General features: G+C 44.8%; 1 protein-coding gene across 1 annotated transcript; it reads left to right on the forward strand.

Annotated features, from left to right (window-relative positions):
- Nucleotides 1-1,313: 1,313 nt before the first annotated feature.
- Nucleotides 1,314-4,476, forward strand: LOC146673102 (nuclear factor 7, ovary-like). Its single transcript, XM_085389723.1, has one exon. The coding sequence runs from the start codon at nucleotides 2,277-2,279 to the stop codon at nucleotides 3,666-3,668; it is 1,392 nt and encodes a 463-aa protein (XP_085245849.1). The 5' UTR covers nucleotides 1,314-2,276; the 3' UTR covers nucleotides 3,669-4,476.
- The last annotated feature ends 13,278 nt before the right edge of the window (nucleotides 4,477-17,754 follow it).

Here is a 17,754-nt window from a genome sequence, read left to right on the forward strand (position 1 = left end):
TTACTTATTTACACCACAGTTTAGAAAACGTGCATACAGGTCTGTTTTAAAACTGCATATCTGTTTTTTAATGCATGTTGAAAGGGCAAAAATATTCCTGAGATGCTGTTAATATTTTTAAAATCGAAGGTTATTATCCAGTGGTATTACTTTAAACTAAGCAAAACAGTGGTTTGATAAAAGTTTCTGTCATTTATTTGCTTGATCATGCTCTCCTTCGACCATCTCTGCACTGTGTGGGTGATTGGTGGCTCCCTGCGTATGACGGTCTCGTACACAGGGACAAGGTGCACCAGTTGTGACCAGATCTTCCCAGGGGAGGGAGAGGTGATGGACTGTATGCCTCTTTTGCATTGGCGTACAGTAAGTATCATATTTTAATGCCTATGGCGGGGCAGGTCACATACTGGGTGAAGGTCGGCAGTGTGGAGTCCAGCGATGCATCTGGAGATGAGCCCAGTCTTATTCTAATGGCTGATCTAAAGAATTCCACACACAACAGTCCTGGTCTCCTCCCTGTACAGTAAACACCCCCACAATGGAAAAACACATGCGCAGTGACCCACTAACCCCCATCTCCTTTTAAGGTAATATCCGTTTGCCATTTGTCTATCCCTCGCCCTAAGTAACTGTTGCTACCTGTCCTGCACCCTAGTTCTTTGTTTACATTCCAAAGCTATTATTCTATATGTTTTCTTATCCCCTAGCAACCGCCATATTATAATATGGCAAGCAATCACAAACTATAGTCCCTGTAACTCTTATGTATATTAAGCAATCTATTATCCTCAACAGGAGCGATCTCACATTTCCAATGATTACAGAAGGAGGAGATGGTCTGTAACGTCTCCTTCTTGGGCGACGACACTCCACTTGAATGACCAGAACTAACATGAAACCACAGCAATTAGATTCTGCCATCATGTACTAAGACTTAAGTTAAAGGTTAAGAGAAGTGAAGGGGAAAATAAGAAAGAAGATCAGAAATGAGCGGAGCTGCTGTAAAAGACACCGTTAAGGCCTCCACTTGTTTCAGAAAAAGCATTCTGTCGTTTGCTTGTTTGATCGTGCTTTAAACACATCAAAATGCACAGTGGGATTATAATACAAGTAAAAACTGTGACACGCATTGGTACCGAATAAACAGTCACTTAACAGCAACAATCTGTGATGAATTATTGTGGTCTGCGCTTCTTTGATTGACGCTGAACACTGGAAAAAATGCCATTTTTATCTTTCATCTTTGAACACTGTTTTCTGCTGAGTGACGTAAAAAGCGGCTTTCAAAGACAGGTAAAAACTGCGTTCTCTTCAGCTGCTCAGAAGGGGTGTTCAAGGCGCCACTCTCTGGCATAAAATACGGCATAAGGCCGTTTTATTTTTGTTTTTTTTGTTGTTGTTTTTTACAGCGTCCTGAATTATTAAACGGCATTCTTTTTTTTCTTTTTTTCTTTTTTTTTACACCATTTCATAACCAGACGTGTTACAAAACTCGCGATATTTGGCTGAAATGGCGTGCCATTCTGTTGCAATTTAAAGTACGCGTCAAGCCGAGAACGCGAAAAATTCCCAGATGCGTTCTCGTTCTGCTCGTTTTATCGAGCATGCGTTGGTGGTGATTTGTGTGTACTTGGTACAGCTAAATATCCCAGAATGTATTTTGTCCAAAACTGAAATGGGCAATGGCAGAGGAGCGTGGCTAAAGACTTTTAAATAGACTCTTTCTGGGTCACAAAATAAACTTTGAAGATATTTTCAGGTGAGACTGTAGCTGTGTAAGCTTCAAATATCTGCTCGATTTATCAAGATATCACATATTTGCAAGAGTGCTCTGACGTTTTCGGAGAGGAGCAGACCGGGAGGTTGAGGCTCAGGTTAAACATGATATGTAAGTCTCCTAAATATCTTCTAAATCTGTTTGGTTTATTTCAGTCTTTTATTTGTTCCTGAGTAAATCAGTTTGGCTGAGATTAAAGTTAAGCTTCATACCATATTAATCGCAGTTAGATTAAGAGGATGGCAGTAAAAACTCCGGAGCTGTGACATCATCAAGTACGCTGGTGTTCCAATTGTACAAATCGCGACTCCGTACTCGCATTCTCGCCAAGTCTGGACTCCCGTGTGGACTTACAAGGTCCAGACTAAGCGAGAATGTGAATACAGACTCGCACACTTGAGAACTGAGATAATGCTTCAGTGAAGGTAGTAGAGGTCGGAGGGGAGCCAGGACTGACTGTACTTCCTGTCTGCTGTTTTCAGCTTCACTCACAGACTCAATGGCTTCCAGATCAGAGGAGGATCTCTGCTGTCCGGTCTGTCAGGAGGTCTTCAGAGATCCTGTTATTCTGTCATGTAGCCACAGCTTCTGTAAAGACTGTCTGAAGACATGGTGGAGAAAGAGACCAACACACCAGTGTCCAGTTTGTAAGAGAAGATCTTCAATGGATGCACCACCTTTAAACTGGGCTTTAAAGAACCTGTGTGAGTCGTTCTTACAGGAGAGAGATCAGAGAGCTTCAGAGGCTCTCTGCAGTCTGCACTCTGAGAAACTCAAACTCTTCTGTCTGGACCATCAGCAGCCAGTGTGTCTTGTCTGCAGAGACTCAGAAAAACACACCAATCACAGATTCAGACCCATCGATGAAGCTGCACAACAACACAAGAAGGAACTTCAGGAAACTCTGGAGCCCTTAAAGAAGAAGTTAAAGGTTTGTGAAGAAGTTCAAGTGAAGTTTGATCAAACAGCAGAACACATTAAGGTCCAGGCCCGACACACAGAGAGGCAGATTAAGCAGCAGTTTAAGAAGCTTCACCAGTTTCTAGCAGAGGAAGAGGAGGCCAGGCTGGCTGCACTGAGGGAGGAAGAGGAGCAGAAGAGTGGGATGATGAAGGAGAAGATGGAGGCTCTGAGCAGAGAGATAGCAGCTCTTTCAGACACAGTCAGAGCCACAGAGGAGGAGCTGAGAGCTGAAGACGTCTCATTCCTGCACAACTACAAGGCTGCAGTGGAAAGAGTCCAGCGCTGCCCCCTGCTGGATGATCCACAGCTGCCCTCAGGAGCTCTGATAGACCAGGCCAAACACCTGGGCAACCTGACCTTCAACATCTGGAATAATAAGAAGGACATGGTCGCCTACACTCCTCTCATTCTGGACCCAAATACTGCAAGTCCAGAGCTCATCCTGTCTGAAGATCTGACCAGTGTGAGACTAGGAGGAGAGAGGCAGCAGCTTCCTGATAATCCAGACCGGTTTGATTACTACTGCTCTGTCCTGGGCTCTGAGGGCTTTAACTCAGGGACTCACAGCTGGGATGTTGATGTTGGAGACAGTAAACGGTGGGGACTCGGTGTGTTAGCAGAGTCTGACCACAGGAAGGGTCCCATACGGTCTGGTTCATGGAGAATAGGATTTTATAATGGAAAATATTCAGCACGCTCTCTATCAGGTCCAGAAACTGCTCTCTCAGTCCAGAAGAAGCTCCAGAGGATCAGAGTGAATCTGGACTGGAACAGAGGAAAGCTGTCGTTCTCTGATCCTGATACTAACACACACATACACACCTTCACACACACTTTCACTGAGAAGATGTTTCCATACATTAATACAAGGAATGAAGTGAAGGTGTGTCCGTTGAAGGTGTCAGTGTCCGTGCAGCAGATGAGTTGAGGATGATGATGTTTCTAATGTTGTTTCCTGTCAGTGAATTGAAGCTGTTAAACTGCAGCTGTCCTCCTGCGGTTTGTCATAAATTTTGACAGTTTTAGTCTTTGTTTATGGAATTTCTGAGCACAACCAGCCTGAGGAGACTTAGTACATCTGCTAATTAACAATGAGTAAACTATTATCATGGTCTTTCCAACAGTAATTTAATTGATTTTACTTATTTTAAATATTCAGAAAATGTTAATCAATTGTAATTACTATACACTGTTATAAGAGATCTTATCGAGTATGTACTGATTGATCCAATATGATTAATGATAATTTTGTGTATTTATTCATCATGAACATTGAAAGATCTGGATGTGGCATTTTCAGTGGGAGAAAAATTTCGTCACTCATACAAGTGACTTCTTCAGTCTCAGCTGACCTGCTGTGTCCAGATGAACTGAATCAACCTTTTGGGATCTGCTTACATGGTTGATTGCGCATGCATGAAGATTGCCATATAGGCAGTTGTTGCATGGCCTTGATCAAAATCAAAGTGAGAATTTTAAAGGCAACAAATGTATTTACTAACCATGGAAATGGTCCCACCCTGTATATGGTGTGGCTCATATTATAGTCAGCTATTTATAGTGATTGTTATACATACCTTTTCTGATATTTGTAACCCTTAAAATACCTACAAAACATAAGCCTAAACAGCTTAATCATCATTCATTATAGAGGACCAGAATTTTCACATGCACCAAATAAATCATTTTGTGCTTTAATAATGAATTGTGCAATAAAGTATGCATCAGTAAATTCACTTACAATTTTATTTTTGATTGTTTTACTTATTTAGACATTCAATCTATTCTCTTTCGCTTATCCTTGTGAGGTTTGGAGCCTATTCCAGCCTTCTTAGGGCAAGAGGCAGGGTGCAACCTGGACAGGTCACCAGTCTGTCGTAGGGCTAACACGTAGAGACAAACAACCATTCTGTCACAAAACGGCTGTGTGTAGGCAGGAGAGGACCCAAATGTAAAAGTCACCAAGACGGAATGTGAACTCAAAAATGCAGCTTTATTTGCTAAAAACAAGGCAAAACGGTGCAAAACCAAAGTGGGAAAACTAATAATAAATCATAGATTAAAAACACAGGGAGAATCACACAGCTATCAGGGAGGACGCGAAACTGAACACAGGAAATACACACGAGATGATCAGGAGAAGTGGCAACACATGGGGAAAAGCTGAAACAAATGAATACAACAACGTCACAAGGGAAACGTAAAGCTAAACACAATAAACACAGGACCTCTTTCAAAATAAAACAGGAAACATTATGAAATGGACAAGGAAGACTTAACACAGGGGTTGAAAACACAAGAGGAAACTAATAAACAAATTAACTTAGGAAACCCAATGAACTTAAACATAAACCATAAACATCAAAATAAACTAAAACTCAAAATGCTGGGTCAAAAGACCCAGGATCGTGACACATTCGCACTCACACCTATGGGCAATTTAATTCAATTGAACTATTAATGCAAAACACATTCCAACAATTTCAGTCACCATTTTTGAATTCCAATGTAGAAAACAGGTTTTGGAAGTCTTTTTGAAAAGGAATGAAAGTAAATAGATTTTAAAATCAAATTATACACTCAACAAAAATATAAACGCAACACCTTTGTTACTGCTCCCATTCCCCATGGGATGGACGTAGAGACCTAAAATTCATTCCAGATACACAATATAACCATCCCTCCCAAACAGTGGTCACAAATCAGTCCAAATGTGTGGTAGTGGGCACATCTGCTATATTGAGATAATCCATCCCACCTCACAGGTGTGCCACATCAGGATGCTGATCTGACATCATGAGTAGTGCACAGGTGTACCTCAGACTGCCCACAACAAAAGGCCACCCTGGAATGTGCAGTTTTGTCTCACAGCAAAATGCCACAGATGCCACAAGCAATGAGGGAGCGTGCAATTGGCATGCTGACAGCAGGAATGTCAACCAGATCTGTCGCCCGTGCATTGAATGTTCATTTCTCAACCATAAGCCGTCTCCACAGGCGTTTCAGAGAATATGGCAGCACATCCAACCGGCCTCACAACCACAGACCTCGTGTAACCACACCAGCCCAGGACCTCCACATCCAGCAGGTTCACCTCCAAGATCGTCTGAGACCAGCCACCCAGACAGCTGCTGGAACAATTGGTTTGCACAACCAAACAATTTCTGCACAAACTGTCAGAAACCGTCTCAGGGACGCTCAACTGCATGCCCGTCGTCCTCATCGGGGTCTTGACCGGACTCCAGCTCGTCGCCGTAACAGACTCGTGTGGGCAAATGCTCACATTCGATGGCGTCTGGCACGTTGGAGAGGTGTGCGCTTCACGGATGGATCATGGTTCACATTGTTCAGGGCAGATGGCAGCTGAGAATGTCCCAGTTCTTGCATGGCCAGCATACTCACCGGACATGTCACCCATTGAGCATGTTCGGGATGTGCTTGACCGGCGTATACGACAGCGTGTACCAGTTCCCACGAATATCCAACAACCTCGCACAGCCATTGAAGTGGAGTGGACCAACATTCCACAGGCCACAATTGACAATCTGATAGACTCCATGTGACGATGTGTTGCACTGCATGAGGCAAATGGTGGTCACACCAGATACTGACCGGTTCTGGGTCCCCAGACCCCCAATAGCGCAAAAAACTGCACATTCCAGGGTGGCCTTTTGTTGTGGGCAGTCTGAGGTACACCTGTGCACTACTCATGATGTCAGATCAGCATCCTGATGTGGCACACCTGTGAGGTGGGATGGATTATCTCAATATAGCAGATGTGCCCACTACCACACATTTGGACTGATTTGTGACCACTGTTTGGGAGGGATGGTTATATTGTGTATCTGGAATGAATTTTAGGTCTCTACGTCCATCCCATGGGGAATGGGAGCAGTAACAAAGGTGTTGCGTTTATATTTTTGTTGAGGGTAGATACAGTTTTAATCTAGGAGGAGTTTGGGAACATCTGGAGACACACACACACACACACACATGAAAATTATAGTATGATGATGATTAAAACTTGGTGGTTGCATGGGAATTTTGAGATTTTTGGTTTACAATGACAAATAAACAATTTATCAACATGTTGCTTTAACTGTTTATAACCCATAAAGTCATAAAAACACAAAATCTGAGACTTTTTTTGTTGTTGACTGTCCCGTTTGGTTCTTTTGCCATCAGAATTATTGTCTAAAGGCAAAAAAAGATTCCCAATGGATTTACTTTACCAAATGGGCCATCCCAGCTTTGCCGTATTGGTCTATTTGATTCATTTCTGCTTGGCCGTCACCTAAGGATTTACATCCCTGATAAGCAGAAGGAGTCTCACTATCTGTTCAATGTCTCCCATTACAATGGCCTCTCTGTGTTAACATTCCACATGCATGCAAACTAGTGACAGGAGTGCTCTTACTATAGTAAAGTGAGAAAGTGTTATTACTATAACTAATGTGATATGATTAAATATGTGATTGATACGTGAGAAAAGAAATTTGCCTTCACAATGCACAGAGGTAAAAAATAAACATCCAAAATTCTCCAGAGAACAGGGAGTACATGACAGGAGGCTAACCTACAAAATGAAAAAGAGCATAGGAAATACCTTATAAGTGCACAAAAGGGAAATAGTGAAATCTTTCTGATTGGTTGCAAAATTATTTAACCCTTTCACATTTTACTGTTAAATAACCTGATTTTAAAAAGTATAGTAAATTATTTTGATTGCATTTTTCATGACTGTCGAGAGACATGGGACATAGATAGATTGTGTGCTTTTACTAATAGTAACTTTATTCTTTATTCTTAATCAAAAGAGATAAGGTGAAGCAGTGTGTAAGGAAGACTGTGAATAAGGGTGTTCTTCAGGAACTCACTCTGCACCCATCTAAAAATGAAATTGATCTGTTTCTTGACAACGTAACTCCCCCAAAATTACTAGACAGTCAAGCAATGGAACTGGATTCGCCACTGACGCCAAGTGAACTCCAGGAAGCCCTGATAAGTATGCCCAATAATAAGGCTCCAGGTCCAGACGGCTTCCCTGCAGAATTCTACAAAGAATTCTGGACAATTCTGGCACCAGTATTCCACGGAATGTTGCAGGAAATCGAGGAAAATGGCAGACTACCACCAAATATGAATTCTGCCAACATTAGTCTCCTGCTAAAACCAGGCAAAGACCCTTTATTTCCCTCAAGCTATCGTCCAATTTCTCTTTTAAATGTAGACCTTAAAATAATCTGCAAAGCTCTCTCAAAGAGATTAGAGAAAATAACCCCCCTCTTAATTCATCCTGACCAAACTGGTTTCATAAAAGGTCGGCACTCCTCAACAAACACTCGTAGATTACTTAATTTAATAGACTACTCATACAATAAAAACATCGAAACCATAATATTATCTCTAGATGCAGAAAAAGCATTTGACAGAGTTAACTGGAAATTTTTATTCGCAACTTTACACAAATTTGGTTTTGGAAACTCTTTTATAAACTGGATAAGAATATTATACAATTCCCCAACAGCTCGTATCAGAACAAATGACCAAACATCCTCCAGCTTCTGTCTCCTGAGGGGCACCAGACAGGGATGCCCACTCTCCCCTTCACTTTTTGCAATTTTTATCGAACCTCTAGCAGCAGCATTTAGACAGGCTACAACAATTAAGGGCATAAAATGTAAGAACATAGAACATAAAATCAGTCTCTATGCGGATGATGTGTTGCTTTTTCTGCAAAACACACAAACCAACCTCTCTGAGGTAATTACTCTAATAAACTGGTTTTCAAGAGTTTCAGATTATTCAATTAACTGGCCAAAATCTACAGTTCTTCCCATTAACTGCTCCTTCCATAATTGTTCCTCTGGCCCACTGCAATCCGGAAACATTAAATATTTAGGTATTAATGTTTCTCCTAAGCTTTCAGACTTAACTAAATTAAACCACATCCCACTTCTAAAGAAAGTAGAAGGCGATCTGACTAGATGGAAATCTTTACCCATATCACTCATGGGAAGGGTCGCCACTGTAAAAATGATGATCTTGCCAAAAATAAATTACTTATTTTTGATGATCCCTAACAAACCATCACAAGATTGGTTCAGATCTCTGGATTCATATATTTCCAAATTCCTTTGGAAAGATAAACCCCCGCGTATCAGCTTAAAAACGCTACAAAGAACCAAGGATAGAGGAGGATTAGATCTGCCTAATTTTCACCAATACTTCTTAGCCAACAGGCTTCAGTTCATCTCAGAATGGTCAAAACATACCTTCCTAGATGAGCCCTGGCTAGATGTTGAACAGGCACTATGCAAGGATCTAGAGATTTCAGACCTACCATTTATTAGCTCAAACATCAAAAGACATGAATGCTTTAAAAATATCAACATCAGCTTCTCTCTGACAGCATGGTGGGAGTTTCTAAAAATAACGGAGTCTTCATTAATCCCATGCAAACGTACACCTATCTGGAATAACCCTGACATATTACAAAACAATAATATGATTAATTTCCCAGAATGGAGTTGTAAAGGAATTAAATACTTAGAACATATATTAGAGGGAACAGAATTTATTCCATTTGACAGACTAGTTGCACAATATGGGATCAACAAGAAAAGATTTTTAGAATATCAACAAATTAAATCCATAATAAAAAAGAAATTTAACCTCAGTCAAGTTGAATTACAAACACCACCAAGTGCGGCACATTTCCTTACTCTTAAATCCCCCAAATTATTATCTAAAATATACAGAACACTTTCTAAATTAGATGAATCAATATCCCTTCCTATTGCAAAGTGGGAAACGGATTTATCAGTCAGTTTAGACCAAAACTTCTGGTCTCAGGTATGCTTAAAAACCTTTAAATTGATTAAAAATCCCAGTCTGCAAATTCTTTCCAAGATGGCGGCGCGTGAACAACGCGAGGCTCAGTGTCTCTCCAGAATCTGCTATTTAGCGGTTTTTTATCTACTTTTAACCGGATTATTCGTCCAGAATTGCTGTGCGTTGCTGACCTACAGCAGACAAGAGCTTCTGGACATCTGGACTCACAACTCCAACAGTTTTATCGCCGATCTCCGACTCATCCCAGAGATCTCCAGAACACCGGAGGCTGCCCACTCTCCCCGGCTGGGCGGAAGTGCACGCAGACGGCGCCGAGATCGTAAACAAAGGCGAGGTAGGCGCGGAGGGCTACGGGCTAAGCTAAAGCTAACACCACACCGGCTGCCTTTACCCAGTATTTTTCTCGCCAATGTCCGTTCTCTGGCAAACAAAATGGATGAGATACGGCTCTCCATCTCTAACAACAGACGGATTATGGACTCAAATGTCATGTTTTTCACCGAAACATGGCTGAACAACAGCTGCCCGGACAATGCTATCGAGTTAGCAGGACGCCACACACACCGAGCCGACAGGCTAGCAGATGACTCCGGCAAGACCAGAGGTGGAGGTTTGTGCATTTATATTAACAATGCTTGGTGCATGAACTCCACTACTACTGAGAGTCACTGCTCACCTAATGCGGAGTTTTTAATGGTCAAATGCAGACCTTATTATCTCCCCAGAGAATTCACTTCGATCATACTCACTGCCGTGTATATCCCCCCCGACGCTAATGCTAGGTTGGCCATGAAAGAACTTTCTGCAGCCATTAACAAACACCAGAATAAACACCCCGAGGCTGCTTTTATTGTTGCTGGCGACTTCAACCACACCAACTTAAAGACAGTCCTCCCCAGATTCCACCAACATGTCTCCTGCCACACCAGAGGAGACAAGACTTTAGACCATGTGTATTCCAACCTGGCTGGAGCCTACAAAGCCACACCCCTCCCCCACATTGGACAATCGGACCATCTCTCCCTGTTCCTCACACCTCGGTATTCACCACTCATCCAACGTGTGAAACCTGCTGTGAGGACAATTAAAGTGTGGCCAGAGGGGACAGACGCAGTGCTCCAGGACAGATTTAAAAACACAGACTGGAATATGTTCACCCACACAGACCTGGACCAGTACGCCTCATCTGTACTGGATTACATCTCCGAAACCACAGACAGTGTCACCACCCAGAAACGGATCACCATGTACCCCAACCAGAAGCCTTGGATGAACCGGGATGTTCGTCTCCTCCTGAAGGCCCGCAACACCGCCTTTAGGTCAGGAGATGCACACGCCTACAGTACAGCCAGGGCTAATCTAAAGAAGGGCATCAAAAAAGCCAAACACCATTACAAAAAGAAGGTAGAAGAACACTTCTCCAACTCCAACCCCCGACGCATGTGGCAAGGACTCCAGACCATCACAGACTACAGGACCACCAAACCCTCCCCCGCATCCTCTGATGTCTCCTTCCTCAACGAGCTCAACAACTTTTATGCTCGTTTTGAGCGAGGGAACCCCACAACCACAACCAAAGCAGACATGACGCCAGACCACCAACCTATGACTCTCTCCCCCACCGATGTAGGAGCGGTGCTGAGCAGGATCAATGTCCACAAGGCTGCAGGCCCTGATGGCATCCCTGGGCGTGTTCTCAGAGCGTGTTCTGGGGAGCTTGCAGGAGTGCTCACAGACATATTCAATCTGTCCTTGGCCCACGCTGTGGTACCGGCCTGCTTCAAATCCACCTCCATCGTCCCGATACCCAAAAACTCCAACCCATCTTGCCTCAATGACTACCGCCCAGTAGCACTCACCCCCATCATCACTAAGTGCTTAGAGCGACTGGTCCTAGCACACTTCAAATCCTGTCTCCCCCCCACCCTGGACCCCCACCAATTCGCATACCGCCGGAACAGGAGCACAGAGGATGCAGTCTCCATCGCAATGCACTCTGTCCTCTCACACCTGGACAACAACAACACCTACGCCAGAATGCTGTTTATAGACTTCAGTTCAGCATTCAATACAATCCACCCCTCACAACTCATCAGGAAACTGACAGACCTGGGTATCAGTTCCCTCATCTGCAAATGGTTACTGGACTTCCTGACCAACCGCCCCCAACATGTCCGGCTGGATAACCGCTGCTCATCTACCATCACAATGAACACCGGTGTACCACAAGGCTGTGTGATGAGCCCTTTCCTCTACTCCCTCTTCACCCACGACTGCAGACCTGCTGATGGTTCCAACACCATCATTAAGTTTGCAGATGACACCACGGTGATTGGCCTCATCAGTGACAACGATGAGGCCGCCTACAGGGAGGAGGTGGATCGTCTGGCTGAGTGGTGCGACACAAACAACCTGCTGCTTAACACCGAGAAGACCAAGGAGCTCATCGTGGACTACAGGAGGAATGCTGACCCACATCCACCCATCCACATTAAGGGGACGGCTGTGGAGCGTGTGAGCAGCTTCAAGTTCCTGGGAGTCCACATCTCCGAGGATCTCACCTGGACGACCAACTGCTCCAAGCTGGTCAAGAAGGCTCACCAGCGCCTCTTCTTCTTGAGGACTCTGAGGAAGAACCACCTGTCCTCAGACATCCTGGTGAACTTCTATCGCTGCACCATCGAGAGCATCCTGACCAACTGTATAACAGTCTGGTACGGGAACTGCTCTGCCTCGGACTGGAAGGCGTTGCAGAGGGTCGTGAAAACTGCCCAGCGCATCGCCGGAGCACCACTTCCTGCCATAAAGGACATCTACAGGAAGCGGTGTCTGAAAAGGGCTGGGAAAATCATCAAAGACCCCAGTCACCCATCACATGGACTCTTCACCCTCCTGCCCTCTGGGAGGCGCCACAGGAGCCTCCGGACTAAGACCACCAGGTACCGGAACAGCTTCTTCCCCACAGCTGTCAGACTCCTGAACTCTGCCTCCTGACATCTGACCCACGTTAAACTCATGGACTGAACATACACACACCCACAATGGACAACTGTACCCTCAAACACACAATAATAACATGGACTGAACCACCACTCACAACCACCAGCACTTTATATAGCCTCTGTAGAAACTATCTACACCCTCACTTATCTTAACTGCACTAATGTATAGCTCTGTGTAAATAATCATTCTGTACATTCGATAATCTTTAATCCTACAACTGTTTACAACTTGCATAGTTCCCATTTCTGTATAGCTGTATATCCCAGATTCTGTAAAGTTATTTATTTCATATTCTGTATAGTTTTTCATATTTATATCCTGTTCATATCCTGTACATAGCTTGTACTCACTACAGCCTGTACATACTTATAGTTATAGAATATTTACAACATACTTCATACCGTGTACATTATAACATACCATAATAGACCCATTTCTGTAATATACTCACATATCTATATTATTGCTAATATATATTGTAATATATCTATATCACTAAAGCACTTCTGGATGGATGCAAACTGCATTTCGTTGCCCTGTACCTGTGCATGTGCAATGACAATAAAGTTGAATTCTATTCTATTCTATTCTATTCTATTCTAATACAATACAAAATACTACATAGAGTGCACTATACAGGTCATCGGATGTTCAAGATGGGCTTTACATCTTCCAACAACTGCTCACACTGTCAAGGCAATACACCAGACAATTACATCCACGCTCTTTGGTTCTGTCCACCAGTGCAGAAGTTTTGGCGCGAGATATGTGAAGACTTATCAAAGAGTCTGAAATGTAACATTCCAACTTCCCGCTTAGTGTGTTTGTTGGGCAGCTTAGATAATGTCACTTCAGAAAAGAATATAGCCCATATGGTTTTCACTGCCCTATGCATAGCCAAGAAAACTGTCCTGATGAACTGGAAAAATAAAAACAATCTTAATTCTAACCAATATAGAAATTATCTATTAGATTACATTAGTCTTGATACAGCCTCTGCCACCACATCAGATCAATTGCTCTGGGCTCCTTTGATCAGCTCCATCACCTAGTGGCGGTGGGGGGTCATAGTTTGGTCCCGCCTTCAATGTTGTGATTGGTGTGGGGGTAGGGACAGGCTTAGGGCGTCGGGGGGTTCCCCGGAGGCATCTTCCTTGGGGGGCTCAACCCGGGGTAGCGGTCATGTCCGGTTGGGGGCTCTTTTCTGACTGTTTCCTCGTGGCTGCGTGCAGCGGGGCTAGGGGAGGGTCTGTACTGACGGACGTGGGTTACTGACCTGGTAGCCTGTCTGCCCCTGGGTGGGTCCGGGATGGGCGTGAGGTTCTGGGGGCGCTCCGTCTCTGGGCTGGGGCCCTGGCCGGGCCTCGGGGGCTTGGGTCCTGGTTTGTGTGTTGCCGGGGTTGTGGGCGGGTGGGTGCATGGGGGCCCATCCCTGGCGCTGGGTGCCGCCGGTGTGTCGAGCCACCTGCGGGGGCTCTTCAACTGGTGGGGGAGATTGTCACACCTTGCAGGAGCTTTCCTCTCCTCAGGAACTCTCTGCAGGAGGGGGAGATACAGGAGAGGTGGAGGAAGATCTCAGCCTGGGCGTCTATTGTCTCATGTAGTCTGGAAGATGAGTGGATGGAGGGGTGGGTGCAGTTTTCTCTGTGGTGGGGTTGGGTGGACTGTCCCGGGCTCTGTGGGGCCGGGGGGCGCTGCGGCGCTGGGCCCCGGTCTGGATGGGGCCCCCTTTCCCTGGCGGGTCGCGGAGTATGGGAGTGCCTACTGGGGTCAGCGGGGGAGCTGGCCCCAGGGAGGGGTCACCTGCCCCTCCCTTCCTTCCCTCCCCATCTCCAGCTGCCTCCCTCTTCCCGCTCCACCACAACCACCCACACATGCAGGGCCTTTGAGTAGGGGTATGTCACCAGGGTGCAGAGGAGGCTACCCCCCCCTCTGTCCCCTTCTGGCTGCCTCTGCCTCAATTTTATCCCACAACTTAGACATTCACATTACTCACACCCTCATTACACATACATATAGGATCTTGGGGGTGGGCATGATACACGAAGTCCAAGTTACCATCAGGATGTACACCTCACCCCTGGCATCGTTGCCCACCTCTCAATTTTAAATACACGTAGACATTGAGGGCTAGTAGGAGGGACTATGCGCTTACCTGCTGCTCTCTGGCAGGTAGCTCCATGCCCTCCTGGGTTTTAATTGCACCTTAGAACACACATGCATCAACACTACAATGAGCGGGTGGAGGGAGGTTTGGAGTCTTCTCTCACCCCCATTCTCTGCGGCCTGCTGGAATTGGGGGGCTAGGAGGAGTTGGCCGTCCGACTGCGGTCTGGGGTGTGGGGCCTCCCTGCTGCTGCGGAGTCGGGGCGGTCTGCCTCTCCCCACCGCAGGGAAAAGGGTAATGCCACCTGGGTCTGGGTGCAGTTCCCCCCTCCAGGGGCAAGGGTACCTAGACCCGGTTCATAGAGTACGCTTGGGGAGTGTGATCGTGTGTACAGCGTCTCTTTATGTCTGTCTCCACGTCCATTAAAGCAACATTGCTTTAATACAATTTCCTGCAATTGAAGTCTAAATTTAGGATATGCCACTTTTTAGGTCTTTGTGAAACAGTAAAAGTAAAAATCTGAATATTAATCCTTTTTAGTGTGATTAGCTCTTACAGGTTACTCCAGCCCTTTAAAAGTAACAGATCCATGATGCCTATCCTAAAATCAACCCAGATTATCAATTGCAACAATCGAGAAGGTTGCTGCCTCCAACAGGTGTGGCTGTTAACAATAGACCTGTAAAGCTACTCAGCTCCCTGGCTCTTATCAGAGGAGGCAGGGAAAAAAACCTGGACTTCAGTGTGGTCAAAACAATACTAGAAAGGGGGGGACCCAAGTGACAACGGTGAATATGAACCTTTATTTTGGAGGCTGAACAAAAACATTAGGTGTGTCACAAAACGTAGGCTGTATCCTCCTGAGGCGGCATTTGTAGACCAATTATGTCACAGTGTGTGTGTGTGTGTGTGTGTGTATGTTTGTCTGTGTTTGAGCTGGGCTACTCTCACACAGTATTGTGTGCGATGGTTTATCGACCTCCAAAATACAATAATGACTTTGCTGACATATTGTCAATAGAAAATTGTACTTAGTAGTCAGTATAATCTTTAAATCTTTAATGATATAAGTTTGCATATGGTAGAATACTGCATGTAATCATTTGTGTTTAGAAGTATATAGTTGGTGGCATATTGAAAGAATGTCTCATCCTAGGAAGTCTGTAACAACGGTGTGTACTTTCCAGGGTGTTCTGGCTTCACCCCCACATCCTAGGAACATGGGAAAGGTTGTACCTTGTCTTATTGTTTTACGGGAGGATTAACGTAGCTATGTCAACAACCATGCCGGCACACCAATCTGTTGGTTCCTCAACTCGGGTAATGACACCAAGCTCTTCCATTCGTTGGAGTTCCTCCTTTACCCTTCCCATTAGAGGCAGAGGAAGCCTTTGCGGAGTTTTGAGCGAGTATGGCACAGCGTTCGGTTTGAGTTTAATGTGATAGGCCCGCTGCACTTTCCCTAGACCATTGCAAAGTTTAGGGTAAGTAGTCTTCAGAGTGTTCATTGAAACCGCGTCAACTCGCACCAGCAGGCCAAGAACTGTAATGGCGGGCAGGCCTAGCAGTGGAGTGCTCAGGTTTCTTACAACATAGACCTTCTCTGTTGTCTGTTTTGCTCCGCAGTTGAGCTGTAGCTTTGTAAAACCAGCAACGTCCAGTGGTGTTTTTCCAGGCCCTGACAAAGGTTTTTCTGGCTGCTGGAGAACTGGTCTGTGTTCATTAGCAAAAATTTTTGATAAGTCCGAGTCAGCTACTACAGTCATATCTGCTTCAGTATCCAGTTTGAAAATGATTTTTTGCATCTTTCACTTGTATGATGGCTCTCCACGCCTGGCTGTCACTGGAAACTGAGCCTAGGAAGAAACCTTGCTCCTCTTCCTCCTCAATACTTTGCACTGTCTTGCTTTGCCTGCAGACGCGCTGGTAGTGACCTTTTTTTCCACATAAATGACATTTTGCATCATTCGCTGGGCACTCGGGTTTCGGATGTGGAGAGCCTCCGCACTTGTAGCATTTATTACTTTGTCTCTTGCTATACTGCTGTTGTGTTTTGACAGTTTTATTTTTGAACATGTTGAACTTCGTTTTGTCGTGTTTTTGTATCACTCTGTCAACTGTTTTCGTATTTACTTGCATTACATTTGTTTCACTTCTCAAACCTGACTGTTGCTTTTTGATTTCTTCTGACTGCCTGGCCATATTTATAGCTTTATCCAAGTCCAAGTCTTTTTCCATCTGCATGCGCTCAGACAGCCTCGTGTCGACCAAGCCCACTACTATTCTGTCTCTTATCAGCTCATCGTGGAGCGGTCCGTAGTTACAGTGCTCTGCTAATGCATGCAAGGCAGTCACGAATGCAGTCTCATTCGGCTCTTGTTTGCGCATATTAAAACGTGCGCGCTCATAAACAACATTTTTCCTGACAATGAAAAAGTTGTGGAAGCTATCTCTCACTTTAGCATAGTCCCGCTGGTCTACATCACTACATAACTCGAGTCCTCTCAGGACGTCATCCGCTCCATCTCCCATACAATATATGAGAGTGTTCACTTGATTTTCCTCCGAGCTCGCGGACAGATTACTTGCCTGACGGAATCTCTCGAAGCCACCCCCATCTTGCCTGAAATGGAGCAAAACCTGTTTTATACCTTTGATGTAAAAGAAGGATGACAGTTTAACACTGGAATTAACATACCTGAGATTCAGGTGAAAAGAAACATTTAACAGAAAGGTGCCATGAAAATCCGCCCATCACCTGACACACCTGGGAAAAACCAGTAAATAGGATGTTATTCAACCACAGTAAAGAGAGACGCACAGACGATCAGACTGAGCTCCGACCAAACTAGCAGCTTCCTCTGAGTGAGTCCAGCTACAGGAGAGAAAAGTGGAAAACTCCAACACTGCTGCTTCAAGCTGCTGACGCTCCACACACTGAATGTGAGTTTGAGCAAAAACACGACTCAAAGGAAGTTTCAGTGAAGGTGGTAGAGGAGGGAGGGGAGCCAGGACTGACTGTACTTCCTGCCTGCTGTTTTCAGCTTCA

Source organism: Rhamphochromis longiceps, linkage group LG3 (genome assembly GCF_057381845.1).
Source record: "Rhamphochromis longiceps isolate RC_006_pf linkage group LG3, R_longiceps_female_GT1.1, whole genome shotgun sequence".
Taxonomy (NCBI): Eukaryota; Metazoa; Chordata; class Actinopteri; order Cichliformes; family Cichlidae; genus Rhamphochromis; species Rhamphochromis longiceps.